General features: G+C 42.0%; 1 protein-coding gene across 1 annotated transcript; it reads right to left on the bottom strand.

Moving 5' to 3' along the window:
* Nucleotides 1-4,181: 4,181 nt before the first annotated feature.
* LOC124131720 (macrophage mannose receptor 1-like) lies at nt 4,182-23,822 on the bottom strand. The gene is made up of 4 exons (XM_048381869.1): nt 23,436-23,822; nt 13,052-13,250; nt 8,572-8,754; nt 4,182-4,487 (listed from the first exon to the last, which is right to left on the bottom strand). The coding sequence occupies exons 2-4, from the start codon at nt 13,230-13,232 to the stop codon at nt 4,267-4,269; spliced, it is 585 nt and encodes a 194-aa protein (XP_048237826.1). The 5' UTR covers nt 13,233-13,250; nt 23,436-23,822; the 3' UTR covers nt 4,182-4,266.
* Between the last annotated feature and the right edge of the window lie 1,245 nt (nt 23,823-25,067).

Below are 25,067 nucleotides of genomic sequence, written 5' to 3'. Positions count from 1 at the left end.
GTAGACTTATTAAAATATTTATTATTCCGTTTAAGAAGAATCGTATTACTTGTAGCCAATCCGTAGCCAGTTTGAGAAGCGGCCTTTATAGTTGACAGCGGTTTGTCACTACAACAGCTGTAATTATAGTCGAATGTATCCAACATAGGAAGCGACGTCGTTCTAAATGTCCAGGGAGAGGCCAATCTCATTAAAGTCAGATCTTAGTTCTCGCTACCGCTAAACAAAGATCTGAGGACATCCCATTACGGGTCACGTCAGAACGACCTTTCATCCGACCAATCAGAGCGTCGCTTACCAGATCAGGAAAGTGACAGTCGGAATGTGATTTCGATTCATGCAACCTCCAAAACTTTAATGCGGGATATTCCGAACGACAGTTACGGGTTTAACGACTGAATCCATACAATCTAGACCATATATTTGCCATTCCAGAATGTTCTTTTGTTAAGGTTTCATTTTTTTAATCGAGAATTTGTCAAAATATACTGAACCAAATTAAAAACTTCACAATCCTAAAATTTTAACATTTTGTCCAGTTATCATTGTGGGCCCTTATTGTGTATTTAAACAGTAATGGCCACGTATTGTCTTCAGATAACACCCATTTTTGTGCAGGTGAATTGATCAAAATCATGTGCACAGCACTATAGTGGCAAAAGTGGTTTTACCGTGCAACTGGTCACGTGGCCATAATACCGCACGTGTTTTCAGCCATACTTGTTAGCAGTCATTAACAAAAAAAAGAAAAACAAAAGAAAACAAAAGTCTTTACGGCCATTTGTCATGCCACGCCTTTCAAATGTGCAACGTGAACGTGCGATCGGCATGTTGCAGACGGGAACGTCCGTAGCTGAAGTCGCAAGGACGATGGGTTGTAGTCGACGGACTGTTTATGATTTACAGACGCGTCTACAGCAAACGGGTACCACCGCTGATCGCCCTCGGCCAGGTCGACCACCTGTGGCGTCACATGCAGAGGATCGTCAGATTGTCTTACGTCACCTCCGTAACCGATTTTTGATGGCTACATCAACCAGAAATGAACTGTTTAGGGGTAGACTAAGTGCGCAAACTGTTCGAAACCGTCTGAAAACTGCTCACTTTCAAGCACGACGGCCATACTGCGGGCCGATTCTTACTCAATTACACAGATGTCAACGTCAATTGTGGGCACAGCGACACTTACGATGGACTCAGAGGAATTTGAATCAAGTCGTCTTCAGTGATGAATCCCGATTTAATCTTCGATTTGTTGATGGTAGGGCGAGCGTGTGGAGGCGCCGTCATGAACGTTACGCCCAGTGTTGTGTACAGGAAGTTGACAGATTTCGAGGCGGAAGTGTCATGGTGTGGGGTGCTTTCTGTGGCAATGCGCGTTCCAGGCTTCTTGTCGTCCGTGGCAACCTCAACGCTGCTGCTTACCGCGACCAGGTACTGGCACCAGAACTTCTGCCTTTTATGGCAGCACATGGACCCGGTTTGATCTTCCAACACGACAATGCCAGACCCCACACAGCAATTTTGACAAGGAATTTCCTTCAGAATGCGGGAGTCAACGTCATGGACTGGCCGTCAAGGTCTCCCGACCTCAATCCCATCGAACACGTCTGGGATGCTCTTGGCAGAAGTCTGCACACTCTCCAGAACCAACCACCGAATTTGCAAGATCTTGGCACCATTTTGCAGCAACAATGGCGTCGTCTTCCCAATCATGTGTTCACAAGCATCATAAGGTCCATGCGGAGGCGTTGTGTGGCAGTTGTCAACGCACATGGTAACCATACATGCTACTGAACTTGTGTGCCATCAGATTCTCGTGCTTGGGACTTATGATTTAAACTGTTGATGTTATTACCGAATACCGTAGGTGCTTGCAACAAATTATGGTTACCACCGTTAATTAAAATCCTTCTTTGGACATTAATGATTAAAAATTACCTTCTCTGATACATTTGTCCGTTGTATATCATATATGGGATTACTTTTAAAAATGTGAAGTTTTTAATTTGACTCAGTATATGTTTCGAAGCGTAGTCGCCAATTTTAATTTAGTGCCGTAAAGCACGAGAAAGCTGCCTTCTGATTAGACTTCTTGTCAGTCCTTCCATTAGTTGGTCAAAATTCGCGCAAGGTCGGTCTGACGTGACCCGTAATGGGATGTCCTCAGATCTTTGTTTAGCGATAGCGAGAACTAAGATCTGACTTTAATAAGATTGTGGAGAGGCAGGGCAGGCTTCTGTCACAATGCCAGGCTTCAGTAACAGGCCCAGCGTCGGTGATACAGCCGATGTAAACGATGGACGAATCAGAGAAATGCATATATATCCCACTTTAAAAATTAATTGGTTCGAATCCTAAAGAGTTTTTTTAAATGTTTCCAGTCTGGAAACAACGCTGTGTGGGCCTAACAAGGAATGTCATGTTTATCTATGGAAGAAAGAGAGAGAGACATTTGTATAGCGAGAATTGGAGCGTCACAGACCCATATTGCCAGAACCTTAGGCTGTTCCAGTCGCATGGCGTATGCACCATTTCAGCCTTACCGGTTGACAGGCAGAGTTCGTCACAGTCCTAGAACAGGAACACCGCGCGTTACAACCCAACAGGAAAACCGCCACATCCGTACCATACATCTCCGCAATAGGTTGGTGACGGCGACGTCAGCAGCAGCAACAGCACTTTGACACCGTATCAGCCTATCCACAGTCATACGACTTCTGCGTCCTATGGGTATCAGGGCCTATCGTCCACTACGTGGACTTGGTTTGACTCTAAGACATCGACAAGCACGGTTGCTGACAGAAGAATCCGACTGGCACCTGGGTGCGTCCAAGAGTACCACCCACATTGGCGAGGAGGTGTTATGGTATAGGGAGGAATTAGCGGTGATCAGAAAACGCGCCTAGTCATCATAAATGGTAACCTAAATGCACAAAGGTATCATGACGGGGTTCTCCAACCGGTGTTATTACCATTCTCGCGTGGACGGTCGCGGGGAACCATTCTGCAGCAAGACAATGCCAGGCCACATACTGCCATATCGGCATGTTCCCCGGATATGAACCCTACTGAACACTTGTGGGACCCCTTGGACAACTTAGTAACCGTCCACACCAACAGATATCAGCTGGAACAAGCACTTTTAGAGGGATGGCGATAATCCCCCATTACGTCATCAGGAGACTGACGACATCAGTACGACGACGTATATTGGCATGCATGGACGCACAAGGAGGACACACACGATATTAGGCACTGGAAAATCCCAAAAAAACATTTGGAGCTCTACAATAAGCCTGTTATTTCTTTGTCATTTTGAAAACGGTATTTTAGGATATCACCTCTTTTCATAGAAGTTCATTGTTTGTGTGGTTAGCTTAGTTTAATATTCTAATACACTGGTTTTGATAACTATATTTGACTTTGACTTCTTTTACTTGCATTCAAAATGGGAAGTTTCTTTTGTCCGTCATATGCAGTAAACTACGGTTATAACGAACTCAATGGGACTGCTAATTTTAGTTCGTTATAACCGTAGTTCGTTATAAGCACATATACAGCATAACTACAGCAAGAAGTTTGGACCAAAAAAGTAAGTTCGTTATATCCGTCAGTTCGTTATAAGCGTGTTCGTTATAACCGTAGTTTACTGTATATGTATATTGGATAGGTATCATTAACACCACGAAAGCAATGGAAAAAATAGCCACTAGGCTCTGTAGCTCATCTGACGTACCCGCCAATGGGTAAACACACAAATCAAATTAGCAAAAATGCTGGGAAGTCGTCTGTGGACACTTTTGGCCTGCTTGAACTCAGTATTGACTGTAAAACTCCCTGGCAAAAGAAAATATACACCCATGCTTGATGGTGGCCAAAATAAACAACAAATAATTAGATATTCGACGCTGATGTATTTAATACGTGTATGATGCTGTAAATGTTGAATCAAGGTCAAAACTCATAATATATCGCAAAATATGGAACACGCATGTCAGTTCCCACTACTAACTACACCTATGCCAAATTTCAGAACATCTTAAAAAAATATTATGGCCGCCGCCGGTTGGCCAGGCACGGTGCGCTCATATTTTCGCGTCATCACTACTTCTTTTTGTAGTGATTCATAAACACATGCTCATGCTATAGTCGGAATCATACAATGACAGGAAATACGAAAGGCTTTTGGTCTTTATTTTATATTTGACTATTTCACAAACGAAGTTTCACAGTGTGACACTTCATCCGGTAGTGAGATGTGGTTTAGACTATTTCACAGACGAGGTTCTTAACATCAGTGGAGTTGCAATCCGCTTTTTTCCATATGCGGAACGGGCCCTTGTTGACCCTAACACACACAGGGGAACTGGCAGTAGGGACGATGTTGAACATAAAGTTACAATATACCATGGAATCTCCACCAACCCATCTGCCACCATGAGCATTCATCTGCAAGCCAATCCAGTAGGGTTTCTTCACCGGTTCTGCAAATAATATTCAATGAGTGAAGCACGAGAAAATTAGTTAAAGTAGTACACTCAATGACACCATGGTGAGTTCAAGGTAGTACACTCAATGACACCATGGTGAGATCAAGGTAGTACACTCAATGACACCATGGTGAGTTCAAGGTAGTACACTCAATGACACCATGGTGAGTTCAAGGTAGTACCCTCAATGGCACCATGGTGAGTTCAAGGTAGTACACTCAATGACACCATGGTGAGATCAAGGTAGTACACTCAATGACACCATGGTGAGTTCAAGGTAGTACACTCAATGACACCATGGTGAGTTCAAGGTAGTACCCTCAATGGCACCATGGTGAGTTCAAGGTAGTACACTCAATGACACCATGGTGAGATCAAGGTAGTACCCTCAATGACACCATGGTGAGTTCAAGTAGTACCCTCAATAGCACCATGGTGAGATCAAGGTAGTACACTCAATGACACCATGGTGAGATCAAGGTAGTACCCTCAATGGCACCATGGTGAGTTCAAGGTAGTACCCTCAATGACACCATGGTGAGTTCAAGGTAGTACCATCAATGACACCATGGTGAGTTCCAGGTAGTACCCTTAATGACACCATGGTGAGTTCAAGGTAGTACCCTCAATGACACCATGGTGAGTTCTAGGTTGTACACTCAATGACACCTTGGTGAGTTCTAGGTTGTACACTCAATGACACCATGGTGAGTTCTAGGTTGTACACTCAATGACACCATGGCGAGTTGTAGGTAGTACCCTCAATGACACCATGGTGAATTCAAGGTAGTACCCTCAATGACACCATTGTGAATCCAAGGTAGTACCCTCAATGACACCATGGTGAATTCAAGGTTGTACACTCAATGACACCATGGTGAATTCAAGGTAGTACACTCAATGACACCATGGTGAGTTCTAGGTTGTACACTCAATGACACCATGGTGAGTTCTAGGTTGTACACTCAATGACACCATGGTGAATTCAGGGTAGTACCCTCAATGACACCATGGTGAGTTCTAGGTTGTACACTCAATGACACCATGGTGAGTTCTAGGTTGTACACTCAATGACACCATGGTGAGTTCAAGGTAGTACACTCAATGACACCATGGTGAGTTCAAGGTAGTACCATCAATGACACTGCTCTGTATAGAAGATACTACCTAAATGACTACCGCCGTCATATAGACGGAATGTTGCTGAGTGCGGCGTTAAATAACAAACAAACAAACACGCAAAATCTATGACAGCATTCTGTGTTGAAGATAGTACCCTCAGTGTAGCACCATCACCGTGAGTTAAATGTACCACCCTCAGTAGCATTGTGTGTTGAAGATAGTACCCTCAGTGTAGCACTCTCAGTGGCAGCATTGTGTGTTGAAGATAGTACCCTCAGTGTAGCACTCTCAGTGGCATCATTGTGTAGCATTGTGTAGATGGTTCTACCTGAAGGTACGACCATTGATGATACCAGTCGGGGTTCAAGGTTCTAAGCTCGATGACACCACCGTGAAATGAAGGTACCATCTCGATAACAGTACGAGGTATTGTGTTTGTTGTTTAAAGCCACACTCAGCAATGTTTCAGCTATATAATGGTGGTCTATAAATAATCGAGTTCTGGACCAGACAATCCAGTGATCATGAGCATAGATCTACGCAATACGCAAATGACACCAACCCGATCCCGTCAGTCGCCTCTTACGACAAAGATGTGGTGCTGCAATAGTGTGACACTGTGAGTTGAAACGTTCCACCCTCACTGTCATCACTGGGTGATGAAGGTATCACCATCGATGACATCACGGTGTGTTGACGGTACAACCCTAGATTACATCACCATCGATGACATCACAGTGTGTTGACGGTACAACCCTAGATTACATCGCTGAGTGTTGAAAGTTCTACCCTCACTGTCATCACTGGGTGATGAAGGTATCACCATCGATGACATCACGGTGTGTTGACGGTACAACCCTAGATTACATCACCATCGATGACATCACAGTGTGTTGACGGTACAACCCTAGATTACATCGCTGAGTGTTGAAAGTTCTACCCTCACTGTCATCACTGGGTGATGAAGGTATCACCATCGATGACATCACGGTGTGTTGACGGTACAACCCTAGATTACATCACCATCGATGACATCACAGTGTGTTGACGGTACAACCCTAGATTACATCGCTGAGTGTTGAAAGTTCTACCCTCACTGTCATCACTGGGTGATGAAGGTATCACCATCGATGACATCACGGTGTGTTGACGGTACAACCCTAGATTACATCACCATCGATGACATCACAGTGTGTTGACGGTACAACCCTAGATTACATCGCTGAGTGTTGAAAGTTCTACCCTCACTGTCATCACTGGGTGATGAAGGTATCACCATCGATGACATCACGGTGTGTTGACGGTACAACCCTAGATTACATCACCATCGATGACATCACAGTGTGTTGAAGGTACCGCCCTAGATTACATCGCTGAGTGTTGAAAGTTCTACCCTCACTGTCATCACTGGGTGATGAAGGTATCACCATCGATGACATCACGGTGTGTTGAAGGTACCGCCCTAGATTACATCGCTGAGTGTTGAAAGTTCTACCCTCACTGTCATCACTGGGTGATGAAGGTATCACCATCGATGACATCACGGTGTGTTGAAGGTACCGCCATAGATTACATCGCTGAGGGTTGAAAGTTCTACCCTCACTATCTTCCCTGGGTGTTGAAGGTATCACGATCGATGTCAGCACACAATGAGGTTGTTCTCTCTAGACACCACCATGTGTCATCTTCAATGAGGGGCGGTGGAGTAGCCTAGTGGTTGAAGTGTTCGCTCGTAACGCCGAAGTCCCGCGTTCGATCCCCGACATGGGTACAATGTGTGAAGCCCAGTTCTGGTGACCCCGCCGTGATTTTGCTGGAATATTGCTAAAAGCGGCGTAAAACCATACTCACTCACTCACTCACTCACTCCTACGCACAACTCGGGATACCTAAGTGTATGTTCCTTAACTTCACTTGATTTGTGAAGTTGTGCGCTGTGCCACGTGCCACAACACGTCGTAGTTCTACGACTAGGTGCTACGACTAGGTGCTACGACAAGGTGCTACGACTAGGTGCTACGACAAGGTGCTACGTCTAGGTGCTACGACAAGGTGCTACGACTAGGTGCTACGACAAGGTGCTACGACTAGGTGCTACGACAAGGTGCTACGATTAGGTGCTACGACAAGGTGCTACGACTCCTCGGAGTTGAATGTTCTGCTTTCGATTACACCACAGTGTGTTGACGGTTTGTTTGTTTGTTGTTTATCGCCTTACCTGACAATATTCCGGCTATATGGCGGCGGTCTGTACATAATCAAGTCTGGACCAGACAATCAAGTGATTGATATCATGAACATCAATCTACGCTTTGGGATACGATGACAAGCATCAACCAAGTCAGCGAGCCTGACCACCCGATCCCGTTAGTTGCCTCCTACCACAAGCATAGTCGCCTTTTACGGCAAGCATGGGTTGCTGAAGACCTATTCTACCCCTGATCTTCACGAGGGACAAGCATTGGTTGCTGAAGACCTATTCTAACCCGGATCCTCACGGGTAGTGTTGATGGTACTACTCTTGATGACACCATGGTGTGTAGACGTTGTACCCTCAATGGCACGACTGTGAGTTGAAGGTACTACACTCAATGACACTACCATGTGTTTTGGGGTACTACCCAAAATGACACCACCCTGTGTTGAAGGCACTAACCTCGACCACACCACCGTGTCGAAGGTACTAGCCTCTTCGGAAATATTAAATTATAAATAAAATTCTGAACGAGAAGGCTACAAAAAGTAGAAACTTTGTGAGAAATGTAACACACTGCTCCAAACTTGATAAAAAGATCTACGTAAAGAATCGCGTTCTAGATAATATAGGGTGTTATGTTTCAGGAGATTAGTCTCATCACATCATGGTCCGGATGTGTATCTGACAGGATATATTAAATGCCACACTCGTTGATTAGTCTATTGATAAATGAGATTTCGAGAGATTTGCTTTGCTTACTGTAATGTACGAAATCATGGCAAACTCTTCCTTTCCACGACGAAGTTAGTTTTACGAGGTCCCCGCCCTCAGCTCTACATATTTGACGAGCTTCAAACCAGGTAACGGGTTTCCCTGTTGAATGGCGTATGCACATGCTGGTTCTTGACATGAAGGTGTAGCCATTATGCTTCCGGCAGGCGCCTGCAATGCATGTGAAAATATTACAACGAATAATCGAACACAAAGGAGTACAACTGTACTTGAGTGAGTGGGGGCACATAAGATTATTCATTTTTTGTTCAACTTAACCTTCACAAGGAAAAATGTTTTCTGTAAAAAACCCAGGGGGGGCTACGTTGTCTGCTACTGTGTACGGTAGACTGATTCAGGGCTGTGGCACGTGTTACAATGGGCGCTCATTGGTTCTAACACTCGGTGGAACAAGGTCTGGGCTTCTGTCGCTGATGAAATAAAGCGACTATGTCAATGTCTAAGAGAATTTGCTTGTGCCTTGCAATGCTTTGTATAGCGCATGTTTTTTTGTTTGTTCAAGCTAAATGTCCACAACAAAAAATAGTAACCTATCCACGTCAAGGATACGTTCATGCTTTGTATGAACCAATCCGCTTCAAATACAAGACGTCAATAATAAAACGAAGTAAACTATTGAACTTAAGGTCACTTTGCCGCGACACGTTACTTACATTGTTTGGATAAACCCTATTTACTCCCTGGATGCCACAGGGACATATATGTCCCTCCTTTTCAACCCTCACTTTCAAGTCGATTAAACTTCAAAATACAGATCTACATCACACGCGCGCGCGCGCGCACACACACACACACACACACACACACACACACACATACTCTTTACAGTTTTAAATTCTGCGGGAAATTCTTAATTATCTTCTCAGATATCAGTCCGCGGACTTTATAGGCCAAGCAAAATTACACCCAAAATAGGTGGCATATAAAATCTCGCCGTTTTTGGCATACAGTATTACTAAATTCTTCGAGGAAATAGAATCTATACGATATTTAGATTTCAAAAGACACACGAAATAACACGATTAGTGATAACGGGTATGTGTTTTTTAAATCAAATCACAAATTATCATTCTGAAACGTCGCCGACAACCCTACAATCGGTCAGAATATTTGAGAAAATACGCAAACATACCCCGAACGCCGAACGCCGTACGCCGAAGAGAACTTTCCGCCATATTAGATAATGTTTACAAAACCACGTATAGCAGTATTGGACGACTATAGGGTTTTTACATGTAACATTACAATCTCAACTCCGATACATACATCCTTGAATTCCACATACATTTTAGAACCAAGTGACATTAATGCATGGTCTTTGTCACTAATGCAAATTGTCTAAATAAAATCTAGTGAAATAAATAAGGCGTGAAAACGAAAGCTGTGCTCGGAAAACAACTTATTTGGAATGTAAACAACGAAAATTCAGATTTTACTCCCAATGGTTTGTTTAATACGATCTATTGTTTCACCACGTGATCACGGATATTAAACTCTTCACTTTATTTCTACAAGAATTGTAAATATTAATATAAAGTGTGCCACGTAACCCGTTGGTCGAACCGTATACGATTATCCGGATAATTCAATAGAGTAACAGGCGTCCAATTAAGATTCACGGCCAATCGTTTAGGTAATATTCAAGACAATTTACTTGGTAAAAATATTCGTTTTATGTTGTGTGGAAAAAGTCGCAAATAATGATTATGAGATGTTTAATACCATGAACGAAAGACACAAAACATGCTAGCTATGACGTCAAACACGCTATGACGTGAAACAAAAAGGTGTCAAATTACTGTTTAGTAATTTATTACACTTGATGATAAGGCTAGTACTCTCTTTAATAATGGTGCAACATTAGTCGGATCACACTTACACAGTCAGGAGAATGCGGTCATCTGTTGTCATCGCCAATGGAAAAGAAATAACGAAATATCGCGACGATTCATGAAGACAGCTGCAGTGTTCTAATACTTATAAAGTGAAAAAAGAACAGTAACGATAAAAACTGCAAGGTGCGCTTTCAAGAAACATCCATTTTGCTGATGATAAACATCATCATTAAGTTTTGATCACTCGGTTATAACCTGGGTAAGAATCGGCAGTTATGTGACTGCGTCAGTAGCGCTTAAAATAATACATCTGCACGTTTCCTTCCTTTGGTTCGTGCTAACGCTGCTAAATAGTTCAAGTGACGAGGACGATAAGGCCCTAATTTGCATGTGAGATAGTTAGTGACTTCTTTTTCTATCTAGTAAGATTTCATCATTTCTTGTCATTTATGACATTACCTAAACCTATACGATTTGGTCCTTGGTGAACAACAAAATACGAAAATAATTCAAAACATAGTGTCCTTATCGTATAAAGTTATACTTGACTTGTTTTAAATATAGAAGAGTTATGCCCTTTTTTCTATGTGTGTATACCTCTGTTTTTTTACGTCATAGCTGAAAATCGATTTTCTTCATTTATTTATATAAGATATCATGTTAAGCATACGGATTCATTTGATATATCGTCATGGCGGTATTGTGTTCGCTTAGTTTCCATAAAGCTGTCAAATACAAAAGAAAACTACACTCTTCAAAAAATGAAACGCATAGGTGTTTTGAGAATTCCAATTAGATTTTTTCCCCCAGCAATCGTCATAAAGACAATTCTTATGTTGACCAAAGGTTGGACCTGTCTTGCGACGTCTACACCGTCAACGACGTGTCCGGTGGTGCAACAGGGTACAGGCATTGGATCTCAAGAACTGGCGACGCGTTTGGTTCAGCGATGAGTCACGTTTTCTTCTTCAACGACGGGATGGAAGACAACGTGTATACCGACGTCGACATGAACGTTTTGCGCCGAACTGCGTTCGACAGGTGGACCGATTTGGTGGAGGGAGTGTCGTGGTGTGGGAAGCCATATCCTACACGGGTAGATCACAGTTAGTGGTTGCCCCTGGCAATCTTACAGCAAACCGATACATAGACCAAATTCTGCGTCCTCACCTCCTCCCAGCTTTGGGCCGCCAAAGGGAGCTGTTCCAACATGACAGTTAATTTCCTTGTTAATGAGAACATCAATGTCCTTCCATGGCCGTCAAAATCGCCTGATCTCAACCCGATTGAACATCTGTGGGACGAACTTGATCGACGCGTCCGTCAACGTCATCAGCGTCCCCACACACTGGCACAACTCGCCAACGCCTTACAGGAGGAATGGCGAAGAATTCCCCACGAAAAAATCCGACGACTTGTGCAATCTGTGCCAAGGAGGTGTCGAGCAGTGACGGCTGCAAGAGGTGGTGTGACCAGGTATTGACCATGACGCCCCCTTGTGGCTACACATGTGCAATGACTGAACTGAATTAATGCTGAAAATGACGACAATGTTTTTGTCGATCACTGTGTCTAATTTCATTTGATTGTGTTCACGCAAATTCTGTGTAGGTACTTTTCCATCCGCTTAATAAATATCCTTATTTTTTAACTATGCATTTCTTTTTTTGAAGAGTTTATAATAAAATTAATCTGATTACACTTTCCACTCTGCTTTTCAAACCAGTTAAATATTTGCACTTACACCATCAGACAGGACATTTAATTTTCTACATCACTGTTAATTTCATAGTGTGGTACAGAAACATTGCCTCTCGAGCGCAATTCTCGCACAACGATATCTTTTCAGCACTTATAACAATATGCGTACTCGGCATCCAGGGGGTTAAATCGTGGGCACGTGTAAACACAGAGTTTTAAATGAAACTTGAACTATAATTGCTTGTGTCACTAACGGTGCAAGGTTTGACCTGAAAATGAGATATTTTTTTTACAAAAAACGGGGAAAAAACACACGCCTTCCTTTACGTTATGAATGGTACCCTAGTAGAGGGACACAACAGGTTTAGTTTGAATAAGCAGCTGTACAGGTTGGTATACCCAACAAGCAGGGTCCAGGGCCCTCTTAATAATTTGATATTCTCCATTGCCACCTGTTATACCCCATATCATAAATCGACAAATGGACATACAGTAAAACTACAATTATAACGAACTCAAAGGGACTACTAATTTTAGTTCGTTATAACCGCAGTTCGTTATAAGCATATATACAGCATAACTACAGCAAATAGTAGGGACCAAAAAGTAAGTTCGTTATATCCGTCAGTTCGTTATAAACGGGTTCGTTTTAACCGTAGTCTACTGTACTGGATATTCTGAACAAGAATGTGTTCAGGGTAAAATAAACCTGTTCGCCTCTTCATTTCCGAGGAAGTTTTGAAGCGTTGACTGACTATATTCTGCTCAAATGAAACTCCTATCCTCTATCTCCTATCCGAATATCAAATGATTGGTTCGTAAGTGATAAGACCATTACCATTATATTACTATCGTCGGAGCACTTCGGTGCCGTGATTTGTACAGGAGGGTCCAGAATATCATTATCCTACCTTTTGTCATTCTCCTTACTGCCAGTGGTGATGATGTCGGAGGAGGCACAGACGTTACGGTTGACGACGCAACTGTTAGGTGACCCTCCGTACTCGATGGTGGTTTGATGATGGCTGTGGTGTGTGATATTACTGCAAGTGAAGTCACTCGATTTCCAATGGCATCCTGTTTTCGCTGCATTTGGTGACCAACAAATCTCTGCGGTGCAAACAAAGCGAATCAAACACCAGTATACAGTTCGTGAATTATTTGACCATACCAAGGGTCCACAATAGCTAGAATATTGCTGACTAAGGCGTAACACGACAGACAAAGCAATCCATCGTTGAATCAGCCTAATATATCGCAAATATTAAGTATTTTATCAGCTCTGTAATGCACCTTAACGTTGCTCATAGTGTGAGTGAGTGATGGTGCGCCTGGCCCAAAAGGAGTTCAAGGCATACCTGGACTATGGCGTTAACTTCACCCACTCACTCTTCACCCATGTTTTACCGTACCAGGTAGACACAATTTTATGGATAACAACTTCTTTAATACTGTGAAAAGCGACGATGTGTTCTCTGTCCATCGTGTTGTGACAGCATTATCCCTTTGTTGTCAACACCTACCAATGTTATCCCACTCATGTATGCAATTGTTGTTACTGTTAATCCTTTACTGTCAATCCTCCGCCTACTATATATATTCTGTACTATGTCCCTGATTCAGTCTTGCTCGACAACGGTATAAGGACCTATACCGAAGCGTCGTTCTTCACAGTATTAAAGAAGTTGTTATCAATAAAATTGTGTCTACCTTGTCATCCGTCAACTTCTAAGTAATGCCCATCAAACAAAATATTAAGACATTAACCAGATTCAGATAAAACTCGACCACATTTGAAGTGGGATCTTAAATATTTTTTCAGCTCTGTAATGCACCTAAACGTTGCTCATAGTGTTAGTGAGTGATGGTGCGCCTGGAGATCAAGGCATACCTGGAAAATGGCCGACTATGGCGTTAACGTCACCCACTCACTTGTCACCCATGTTTAACCGTACCGTTGGCCATGTTGCCTTTCGCACCAACAACACCAGTGACTCCGTCTTCTGTGACGGCGTCCCCCGGCCTGTCCGTTTTCCCTTGTACAACCTACACACATATCTGGATAACCCTACAGCTTCGCACTGGTGGGTCTGGGTACACAGCAGCACACAGTGCATTGGACTAGGAACATAATGTTCCGCAAATGCAGTCTTGTCGTCTTCGGTTGCGAGCAAGTGCGTCATCGTCCGCGAACAGAATGCGATGGCCTGGTGTACAAAAACGAACAAGGCCACGATGGCGAGGGTGATCTTAGACAGCAGCATGATGTAGGTTTATGTAGTTCTTTGTGTGCTACAAGTACCACTTGGTGTGCGAAGCGTACTGAGCTGCACTTCCACATAGCAGTGTATGCTATATATGGCTTCGTCAATAATTCACGTTCGCTCTATGGACTGAAAAGTTGTTATTGATGAGACATTCAAGAAAACACTGCAAGCTTCACGTTACCTTGTAAGCCATAAGGGCAGGAATACGATCGACACTTTACCTTTGCCAGCAAAAGTCCAGATCTCAATCCAATTGAGAAGTTGTGAGATAAATTGGGTCGTCGTGTGAGAACCAGGGCCCCAAGTGTCACTTTGACTCTTTTAGGGGTGTCCAGCAACAGTGCTCAAAACGACTCCACAGAGTCAGCTTGACTCCCATTAGTATCATCTTGACTCCCATTAGAGTAACGGAGACTCTCACGGAGACTCATGGTGACTCTCATCAAAATACACATAACTCTCTTAAAGGTGATATCGATTCTGCAAGGTAATATGACCTAAGTTCAATATAAAGGCACCGTTGCCAGACTGCCCTTGGGATACAGCTATTAATACTATTAAAAGCCATAATATAAACACAAAATACAAATCAAAGAAGAATAACAGTGCTGGATTAACTAAGATATAATGTCTTCCAATGGATAGTATATGAATTTACATATTCTTGTTGGAGGCACGGGCGGCCCAGTCGTCTAAGGCGCAGAGTTGCGTCCCTTTGGCCACACCTCTGATTGTGGGTTCGAATCCCGGTTCGCCCCGATTATGTTTGTAGGTTTGAGGGCACCAAACCTGTGCTCGTGGGTTTCACCAAAGTTGTAACGTCTGAGACCTGCATCACTTCGGGCTTTCCTCTCAAATTAAGCTGACGCTGCATATAACTGTTAAAAGCGGGGTTAAACCCAATTAAAAAAATATCAAGATAGTACTGAACATTGTCGGTCAAAGTTCGCGAAAGATACGCTGACCACTGTGTCGGATTAAAGAGACTGATTAATAAGTGATTTTCGCAATTCGATATAGCAAATTAGGTTCGTCGGAGTTGGAGTGCGAGACTGTCGGATTAACGGGTCTAAATAGCACTGATTTAATCGGTTCCCATCATTAGTGTCGGATAAAGCCGATTGTCGGATTAATGAGTGTCGGATTAACTATTGTGCATTTTGTTATCTATCGATGGTAATGTCGACTCTGCAACGTGAAACATAAAAAAGGCAATATTGCTAGACTCCCCTCGGAAGACAGTTAGTTATACCGACAGAATACACACACACACACACACACACACACACACACACACACACACACACAAACAAAGACTATATATTTTTTATTATATAGTATGTGTCACCGAGGCAGACAGAATAATGAATATAGTGTTGTTAAGTTTAAAAAAAATTAATCAGGTAATAAGAGTTCTTGATTAATAAAGATATTGTATCTACTAATGGATATTACATTAATTTACATATTTTTTGTAACAAGCAAAATATCAAGGTAGTTTTGTTTGGTTTGTTGTTAAACGCCGCACGCAGCAATATGACCATATGACGGCGGTCTGTAATAATCGAGTCTGGGCCAGACAATCCAGTGATTGACATCATGAGCATCAATCCACGCAGTTGGTGTGTTGATTGGTTTGTTGTTTAACGCCGCACTCAGCAATATCACCATATGACGGCGGTCTGTAATAATGGAGTCTTGGCCAGACAATCCAGTGATTGACATCATGAGCATCAATCCACGCAGTTGGTGTGTTGGTTGGTGTGTTGTTTAACGCCGCACTCAGCAATATCACCATATGACGGCGGTCTGTAATAATGAAGTCTTGGCCAGACAATCCAGTGATTGACATCATGAGCATCAATCCACGCAGTTGGTGTGTTGGTTGGTTTGTTGTTTAACGCCGCACTCAGCAATATGACCATATGACGGCGGTCTGTAATAGTGGAGTCTGGGCCAGACAGTCCAGTGATTGACATCATGAGCATCAATCCACCCAGTTTGTGTGTTGGTTGGTTTGATATTTAACGCCGCACTCAGCAATATCACCATATGACGGCGGTCTGTAATAATGGAGTCTGGGCCAGACAATCCAGTGATTGACCTAATGAGCATCAATCCACTCAGTTGGTGTGTTGGTTGGTTTGTTGTTTAACGCCGCACTCAGCAATATGACCATATGACGGCTGTCTGTAATAAACGAGTCTGGACCAGATAATCCAGTGATTAATATCATGAGCATCGATCAACGCATTTGGGATCGATGACATGCATCAACCAAGTCAGCAGGTCTGACCACCCGATCCCGTTAGTCGCCAGTGGGATACAATGACATGCATCAAATCAAAGATTAGATCTTACTTTATCAACTAAAAGGTTGAATCTGGGCATGCCAGTAGGGCTCGGACGGGTAACTCGTGTACCCGGGTCGGGTGGGTACTGCGTAGGACCCGGATACCCACAGGACTACCCGGACCCGTGGTTAGTCACGTGATATATTGTTTAATGACAAACATTATCTAGAACTCTATGGTTACACTACAAGTCACAAATGTTCGCATTTCTTTCTGACTATGCACCCTTTTCTTCTGACTTTTCATATCTTTGAATAAAGATATTACTTGAGTCAACTTCAGTGTATGCATGACCAGATTGTTTAATACATGTGTCTAAATACGTTTTGACAGTGCTATGGTAAAAAAATGCCCAATAGGACATTTTTTACCTATCTTTTGAAACCTACAGTGGGTACCCGGGTAGTGTCGGGTAATAGGGGCGTGGGTACCCGGGTAGTAAATTCGGTATCGTCCCAGCCGTACATGCCAGGTGACATTCAAATCAAAGCATAACAGCTGACTGACTCCTATCAACCAATCAGTCACATCCAGGAATAATGCATGGTATCCATCAGGCAGGAAATGGATAAATATTTCTTAAAATCTCTTCGCCAATATTAAAACAATACCTATCACTTTAAACAGTATCCACGTACATGTTTTGTTGAACCAATCCACTACAAATACTGCGCATGAAAATACCAAGTCGTTGGTAATATAACGAAGTATACTATTAACAAGAGCTAACTTTGCCCCTACATTTCCATTGTTTGAGTAACCCTGCTTTATTACCTGGATTGGTTGGTTGGTTGGTTTGTTATTTTACGCCGCACTCAGCAATATCCCAGCTATATGACGGCGGTCTATAAATAATCGAGTCTGGACCAGACAATCCAGTGATTGATATCTTGAGCATCGATCCACGCAATTGGGATTTATGACATGCATCAACCAAGTCAGCGAGACTGACCACCCGATCCCGTTAGTCGCCTCTTACGACAAGCATAGTCGCCTTTCACGGCAAGCATGGGTTGCTGAAGACCTATTCTACCCGGGATCTTCACGGGTCTATTACCTGGATGCCACAGGGACATATATGTCCCTATTTTCAACCTTCACATTGAAGTTGAATAAAATTCAAAATAGATCTACATGACGCACACAAATACAGTTCACAGTTTTGAATTCTGCGGGAAATTCACAGTTCTGTGATATCATCTGCTTACATTTTAGGCAAAGCAAAATTACTGAAAACGACCTCTGAGAAATTAAGTACACGGTAATTTTCACCGTTTTGGACATACGGTATTATTCAAATCTCCGGGTAAATAGAATCTATCCGAAATGAAAACGAACGCTGTACTCGGAAAACTCTTATATAAATAAGCAAAATTCTGATTTTACACTGTTCAGCTTTTCGCCTATTTTGAAAGAACTATTCGTCTATTCGTTGCATACACTAGCTAACACTTTTGAGAATATGTATGGGAAGAGTATCGTAGCAAGAATTAGGAAATATAAAAAGATACATTACAATGATTTGGTGCAACACCAAGAGTACAAACGATCAAACTGCAGTGTATCTTTCTGTTTACATTTTCAATCATGATGTACATTTTCCATATGTTACATATATGTTCACGCAATTACACAATGGATATTTATTTAGGTTCAATACCATTTCATACGTATTCCAGGCAACAAAATGCATGAACCATTGATAATATCATGTTTGATTGAATATCCTAATTTGACAAATTTAGCGTGGTAGTCCATATTTACCACATTTAACAAATGTTAGTGTGGGTGAGTGAGTGAGTGAGTTGGGTTTAACGCCGCTTTTAACAGTATTCCAGTTATATCACGACGTGTCAGCTGAATGTGGGAGGAAAGCCCGAAGTGATGCAGGTCTTAGACGTTTATCACTTCGGTGAAACCCACGAGCATGGGTATGATGCTGAGAAACCTAGAAATATAATCGGGGCGAACCGGGATTCGTACCCACAATCATAGGTTTCTGGCGTGCCCAAGGAACGCAACTCTGCACAGCGAATTGCGGCGCCTTAGACGACTGGGCCACCCGTTTGTATTGTTACGTGTCGATTCCCAAATTGAAACAAAATATTAACCCAGAAATCTGTACGTAAAGGAATTTAGTGTGAAACCAAAAAACAACCAACAAGTAGTATACAATCAACAAATGTACGACAAGACTCACTAGGTTTACAAATCAGTACAAATTACTGCACAGCAATTACAGTGGTAGAGTGGTAGTACAATAGTCAATGGCAGTATATGTACTGTCTTCCCCAAACGTTATTTAGGTTCTAGCAGCCATCAGTTGACCGATCCAACAGAGTGAGGCACAGTCTTGTAAAATATTGGACACAATTGAAATGCCAGATTAAAAGTTCATTACTTCTGTGCACGCCAGTGTGCATGGATGTATTTGGAATAAGGCTACAACAAAACAAAAGAATTACTCCTGACGCAATGGGGAAAACACACGTGTACGTGGGTACTTTTACTTCCGTGTGGTAGACAATTACTTTATATAACCCAAGTCATCCTAGCAGAGTATAAATACTGAAAGATGAGTCAGAGGAATCACCATGCTTATCCCTATAGTGTGTGTGTGTGTGTGTGCGTGTGTGTGTGCGCGTGTGTGTGTGTGTGTGTGTGTGTGTGTGTGTGTGTGTGTGTGTGTGTGTGTGTGCGTGTGTGTGTGTGATCTAAGTGGAGATTTTACGTGCGCATCATAAATTGTAGAAGTGGTTTCTGATGCTACATTACACTAGAATTAGAAACACAAAATATAGCATAATTTACATCCAAAACATATTTAAAAGCTTCTTAACGATAGAAGTGATACACTTACACTATGGATGGCAGAAGTTTAACCTGAAAAAGCATGCAATGCTAAAAACCAGTGCGGCGTACCCACGGAACCAATGTGGTTGTTGCGACCGACAAAACGCAGAACGTGTCTAAAACAAGCACTTCCGGTCCTAAGTGAAGCGCATGATTGCAAACCACTAAATCAAATGCTACTTTTACTTGTACCGTCACAGTATAAAATATGATGACAGTGGTCAGTATCAAATACAAAAATACAGTGGTGATATCAAAAGTCAGTGATAATAAATATTCACCCAGCGGAGACAGTGGTCAAGCTTCCGAGAAAGGCCGAAGCAGGGAATCCGGAGTTATAAGTGATATTTATACAAAAGAGGGTTTTGATCATGTAATGTGAGATGATATGTGTGAGAGATACTAGGAGCACGCTCTTGTCCTCTTATATACAGTCTAACTAGCTTCTTGAAACTTCCACACAGTGCAATCACATTACAGAATATTCCATGTTTCTATAACGCTCTATCTCAGTCCACTGTATTCCGGAAGTTTACACGTCACACTAGCATCTAAATATAGTAACTTCCTCATCACTGTTTACATTAAATAGTACTACATTCCTGACAACCAATCACTGTCCAAATACTATGCAATGAACCTCCCCCGAATCTCCCCGTGCGCGTATTGTCCAATGACAGGGTCAAACTATGTAACCGTTAACATGTTCAAGACATTTTTACATGGTTTTAAATAGTTATTTTATGTTGTATGGAAATCTAGTCTAATTATGTTTTAAAAATCGAGTGTTTCATACAATTAACGAATATTAGGTGAGATATATATTAATCAATATATACCAATGTCGTCTTTCTCCGACGTCACCAAAGACGTAAAACACGCCATGAGGTTAAACAAGGTGTAACAAAGTTTAGTAAGTCATTTCATTTGCTGATAAGGCTAGTACTCCATAAATAATTGTGAGCTTTAGTCAAATAACTCTTTACCAATCAGGATAATGCGGTGATCTATAGTCATCGCCATTGAAAGAGAGTACCGAAATATCGCGATGAATAAATCATGAAAGTGCAGTGTTCTTATACTTATTAAGACGTACGCTGCACACGCACGCTGCTAAATATTGTGGCGAGGACTATAAGGCCTAATTTGCATGTTAGATAGGGCAATCCATTTCGTTGTTACCTCCTTTTTTATGTAGTACGACATCAGTTCTTATGATTTATGATAATACCTAAACGTATATGGTTTCAATATTGATATTTGTGTTCGAATAGTTTGGTTCTGGTGAACAACAAAATACGAATATAATTCAAAACATACTGTCTTTATCCATTGAAAATTCTCACGAAAAAGCTGAGTTACAATATTTATCCCAACATATCAAATCGACAAACGTACGAAATACTGTGATAAGGGTTAAAAAAAATAAAAAAAATGGTTCGCCTCTTCATCAGGGAACCTTTGAAGCTTTGACTGACAATATTCTATCTCAAACAAAACCACGTAGCATCTATTCCCGCTTGGGATATTAAATGATCGGTTCAAAAGTGCTGAGATCTTTAATATTATCTAACTGTAAGTGCTTCGACCTTTAATATTATCACGATACCCCCTTTCCCCGTCACGAGATGAGAGAAACATGTGGTTATCAACGTCATATTCCCCGGAAAATTAATTTATTTCATTACAAGTGTGAAATCTGGAAACGTAAATTCTCCCTACCTAAACTACCTAACATACAGGACGGTTCACAACCCCATTGTATTTGCGACTGAAAAAGTAGTTTCGTTTGCAAAATCTTAACCAAATATATACAAAAGAATATTTAGGGTAAATATTTATTTTTATTCTGTATCATACATAGAAATATGATTTATTTAAAACTCAACTTCGATTATATTCTTCAAACATACGAGACCGCTGTCAAGAAACAAAAATGGTGCTTTGCGAAAAGGTTGACGACAATGAGACATTTACAGTTTATAACGAAACATTTTCGAGAGAATAACAAACATGAAGCGATATTAACTCTATGAATGACCATCTGTCATTATTTTGCCTTGTCAATGTGGAACTAACTTAAAAAGGACGTCAACAGTTCGTGTACTGGCCAGACATTTTCGATAAAGGGAGACAGTTTGAGGGGAGGTAACTCGATCTTGTATGGTAATAGTTCCGTCAAAGTGTTGTGTTCACTACAGTGAACTATCAATTGTTATGTTCACTGCAATGAAAATAGCACTTTTCTCAACTTCGGAAAACTCAGTCTTTCAAACTGAAGTATATAATGAATACCACTCTTCACTTGGCTGTTGTCACTCCAGCTTGATAACCGTTTGAGATACATCGAAATGTCACTAAATGCAATAACCAGATTTTGCTATCCATAAAGTTGTACGTTTTCTTACTTACGCAACAAGTTCTAATTGTCTAATTAGTTAATTTGTTCATATGTTTCGATGTTAACACCTGATATTTCTCATCTTTGATGAACCTTGCAAGGATTCTTGAGAGGTGAATACCACTTGTCATGCTTTATGATAATGATGTACCACTATAGTGCATTTGTTGAGTATATGTATCCATTCAAATTTAAACCTCGCAGGATAAGACAGGAATGATGTGGACCGTTTGAGAAAATACTTCAGCAAGTACTTTGAACAAAGGTAACTCTGCATTGGGATTTGCGGGTAATATCGTGGTACACTCACTGGGCTACATATATGAAGGTTGCGAGTTCGATCCTCGGGAATATAAAGAAAACATTTGTCATTTGATTTTACATTTCATTACATGTTACAATCTGAACGGAAGTTATATTAATAAAATACCCGGGACATTATATAAAATCCCTGGGATATTATATAAAATCCCAGGGACATTACAACGTCCCTGTTTATGAGATTAACCCGACTGGAAAGTAAAACTTCACAATAGGTTTTAATGCCTATACAAAGAAGTCTCTTACTTCATAGCGATCCCAATGAATAGGTTTATAAGTGAAGAAACATACTTTTCGCAGAAATATAAGCCACAACTGAATCTTTTCAAGTCCAAGGTGCGTCCATTAATAGTATTTACTTTTGCTTTGATTAATTTGAGCCTGCTACACCTTCTGCACCCATGACTACTTGGTGATTTTGGCATCTTTATGACTGCCTGCATAAGTAATAACAGTAACAGGATAATGCCATGAAGACAAGGAATGTACGTGGGAGAAATTTAGAGTCGGGGGAATGAGATGACACAGTGAAACTGCCGCCACGGTACTTTTGCTCTCCTTATGATAATAGCAGGTTACAGACACACGATCAGGCAGTTGCAATTCTGACGGCACCAACGTCATTAAACCATCTATCTGTTAAATTATAAAATGAGTCAAAATAAACGAAACAGTTTATATTACTTATTCTTGCGTGCGATGTCTGACACGCCATCAACCCCATTTATAAGCTGGTGATCCCTTTCGGCATAATAACAACGAGTCCTTCCAACTGAATCAATAAGCGGCAAGAGTGCAACATGACGCCGACAACCTCAACCTGACGCCATCTCCTCCTAAAATACAAAGGGGGATAATTCGCGCTGGTTTGTCGCAGAAACGAGATAATGCAATGAAGACAAGTAGCATGCGTGGGATGAATTTAGTGTCGGGGGAATGAGATTAGGGTTGCGACCGGGTTCGAAAACTGAACTCGAGTACCCCTAGCTCAATGTTGTCCCACTTGTTTGTAATGCTTTTGCGAATAAAAGGTCATCAAACATCTATTATCTATTCTAAGGTATTATATGTTTTTTTATTAAATGCCTGCATGGCTTACCTAAATCATTTGAACGTTTGTCCACTTTGTCGTCCATTTTGAAGTGACTTACGAGTTACGAAAGGCGATTAGAGTTATCTCCCCTGAACGGGTACTCGAGTCCTGAAAATTGGACTCGAGTCCTAAGCTACCCGACCCGTTATCGGGTACTCGAGTACCCGTCGCAACCCTAAATGAGATGATACAGTGAAAATACCGCCACGGTACTTAAGCTCTCCTTGTGATAATATCAGGTTACAGACACACGATCAGGAAGTTGCAAGTTTGACAGCACCAACGTCATTAAACCATTTATCTGTTAAATTGAGAAAGGAGTCAATGGAAGCAAAACAGTATTTAAGTTTGATTCTTTTTCGCGTCTGACACGGCATCCAACCAAATTACAAAGCTGGTGATCTCCTTTGGCAACCTTTTTTTTTTTTTTTCAGGCAACAATCACTTCAAAAACTCCGGGTAAGGAGATCCCGGTCGAGAAGTCTCCAGCAACCCATACTTGCAGTACAAGGCGACCGACAGGATCGGGTGGTCAGGCTCGCTGACTTAATTGACGCATGTCATAGTATCCCAACTGCGTAATTGCTCATGGTGACAATCACTGGATTGTCTGGTCCAGACTCGATTATTTACAGACCGCCGTCATATAGCTGGAGTGAGTGAGTTGGGTTTAACGCCGCTTTTAACAGTATTCCAGTTATATCACGGCGTGTCAGCTTAATGTGGGAGGAAAGCCCGAAGTGATGCAGGTCTCAGACGTTTACCACTTCGGTTAAACCCACGAGCACGGGTATGGTGATGACAACCTAGAAACATAATCGGGGCGAACCAGGATTCGAACCCACAATCATAGGTTTCTGGCGTGCCCAAGGGATGCAACTCTGCACAGAGAGTGCAGCGTAAAACAACACACAAACAAGGTGAGGTGACATGGGGTTTAACGTGGCATCCAAGAGTATTGCACTTATGTAGCGATGTGCTGATGCCGATTTATAGTGCTTGCCCAGAGATTCTATGTGGAAGTTTAACATGAATACCCCACTCAGACACAGTATACTGACTCGGAGCCAAACATTCCTTGTTTTAGCCCCTTACTGCCGAGCGCCAGACAAGGTAACAACAAGTACCATCTTTTAACGTCTTTTGGTATGACGTGGCAGGGATCGAACCCGGCACTTTCCGCTCTTGGGCGGACGCTCTACCACAGACCACAGAGGCAGCAACAAACAAACAAGATAACACCTGTAATATACCATGCCAAAAAAGTAGGGGATAATAGGATTGGTTGGTTTGTTTGTTGTTTCATGCTGCACTCGCATCACGCAATTGGGATCAATGACATGCATCAACCAAGTCAGCGAGTCATCCGTTAGTCGCCTCTTACAACAAGCATAGTCGCCTTTACAGCAAGCATGGGTTGCTGAAGACCAATTCTACCCTGGATCTTCAGGGGTCGGGATAGTAGGAATCATCACGACATATCATCTGATTGGTAAATGATCATATCTGCTGGGGAGTAGGATCAGACCTATTGGGTTCTGACGGAGATGCTGGCGCCAGACAGGGTAACAACAAGTACCATCTTTTGATATGACACGACCAGGTTCGATCCCCAGACCTTCGGCTCTACCATTAGAC

The sequence above is a fragment of the Haliotis rufescens genome, unplaced genomic scaffold, assembly GCF_023055435.1.
Source record: "Haliotis rufescens isolate VD_foot unplaced genomic scaffold, xgHalRufe1.0.p SCAF_1, whole genome shotgun sequence".
In the NCBI taxonomy this organism is placed as follows: Eukaryota; Metazoa; Mollusca; class Gastropoda; order Lepetellida; family Haliotidae; genus Haliotis; species Haliotis rufescens.
The sequence above is the reverse complement of the archived record's forward strand: the minus strand, read 5'-3'. Positions and strand labels throughout refer to the sequence as shown.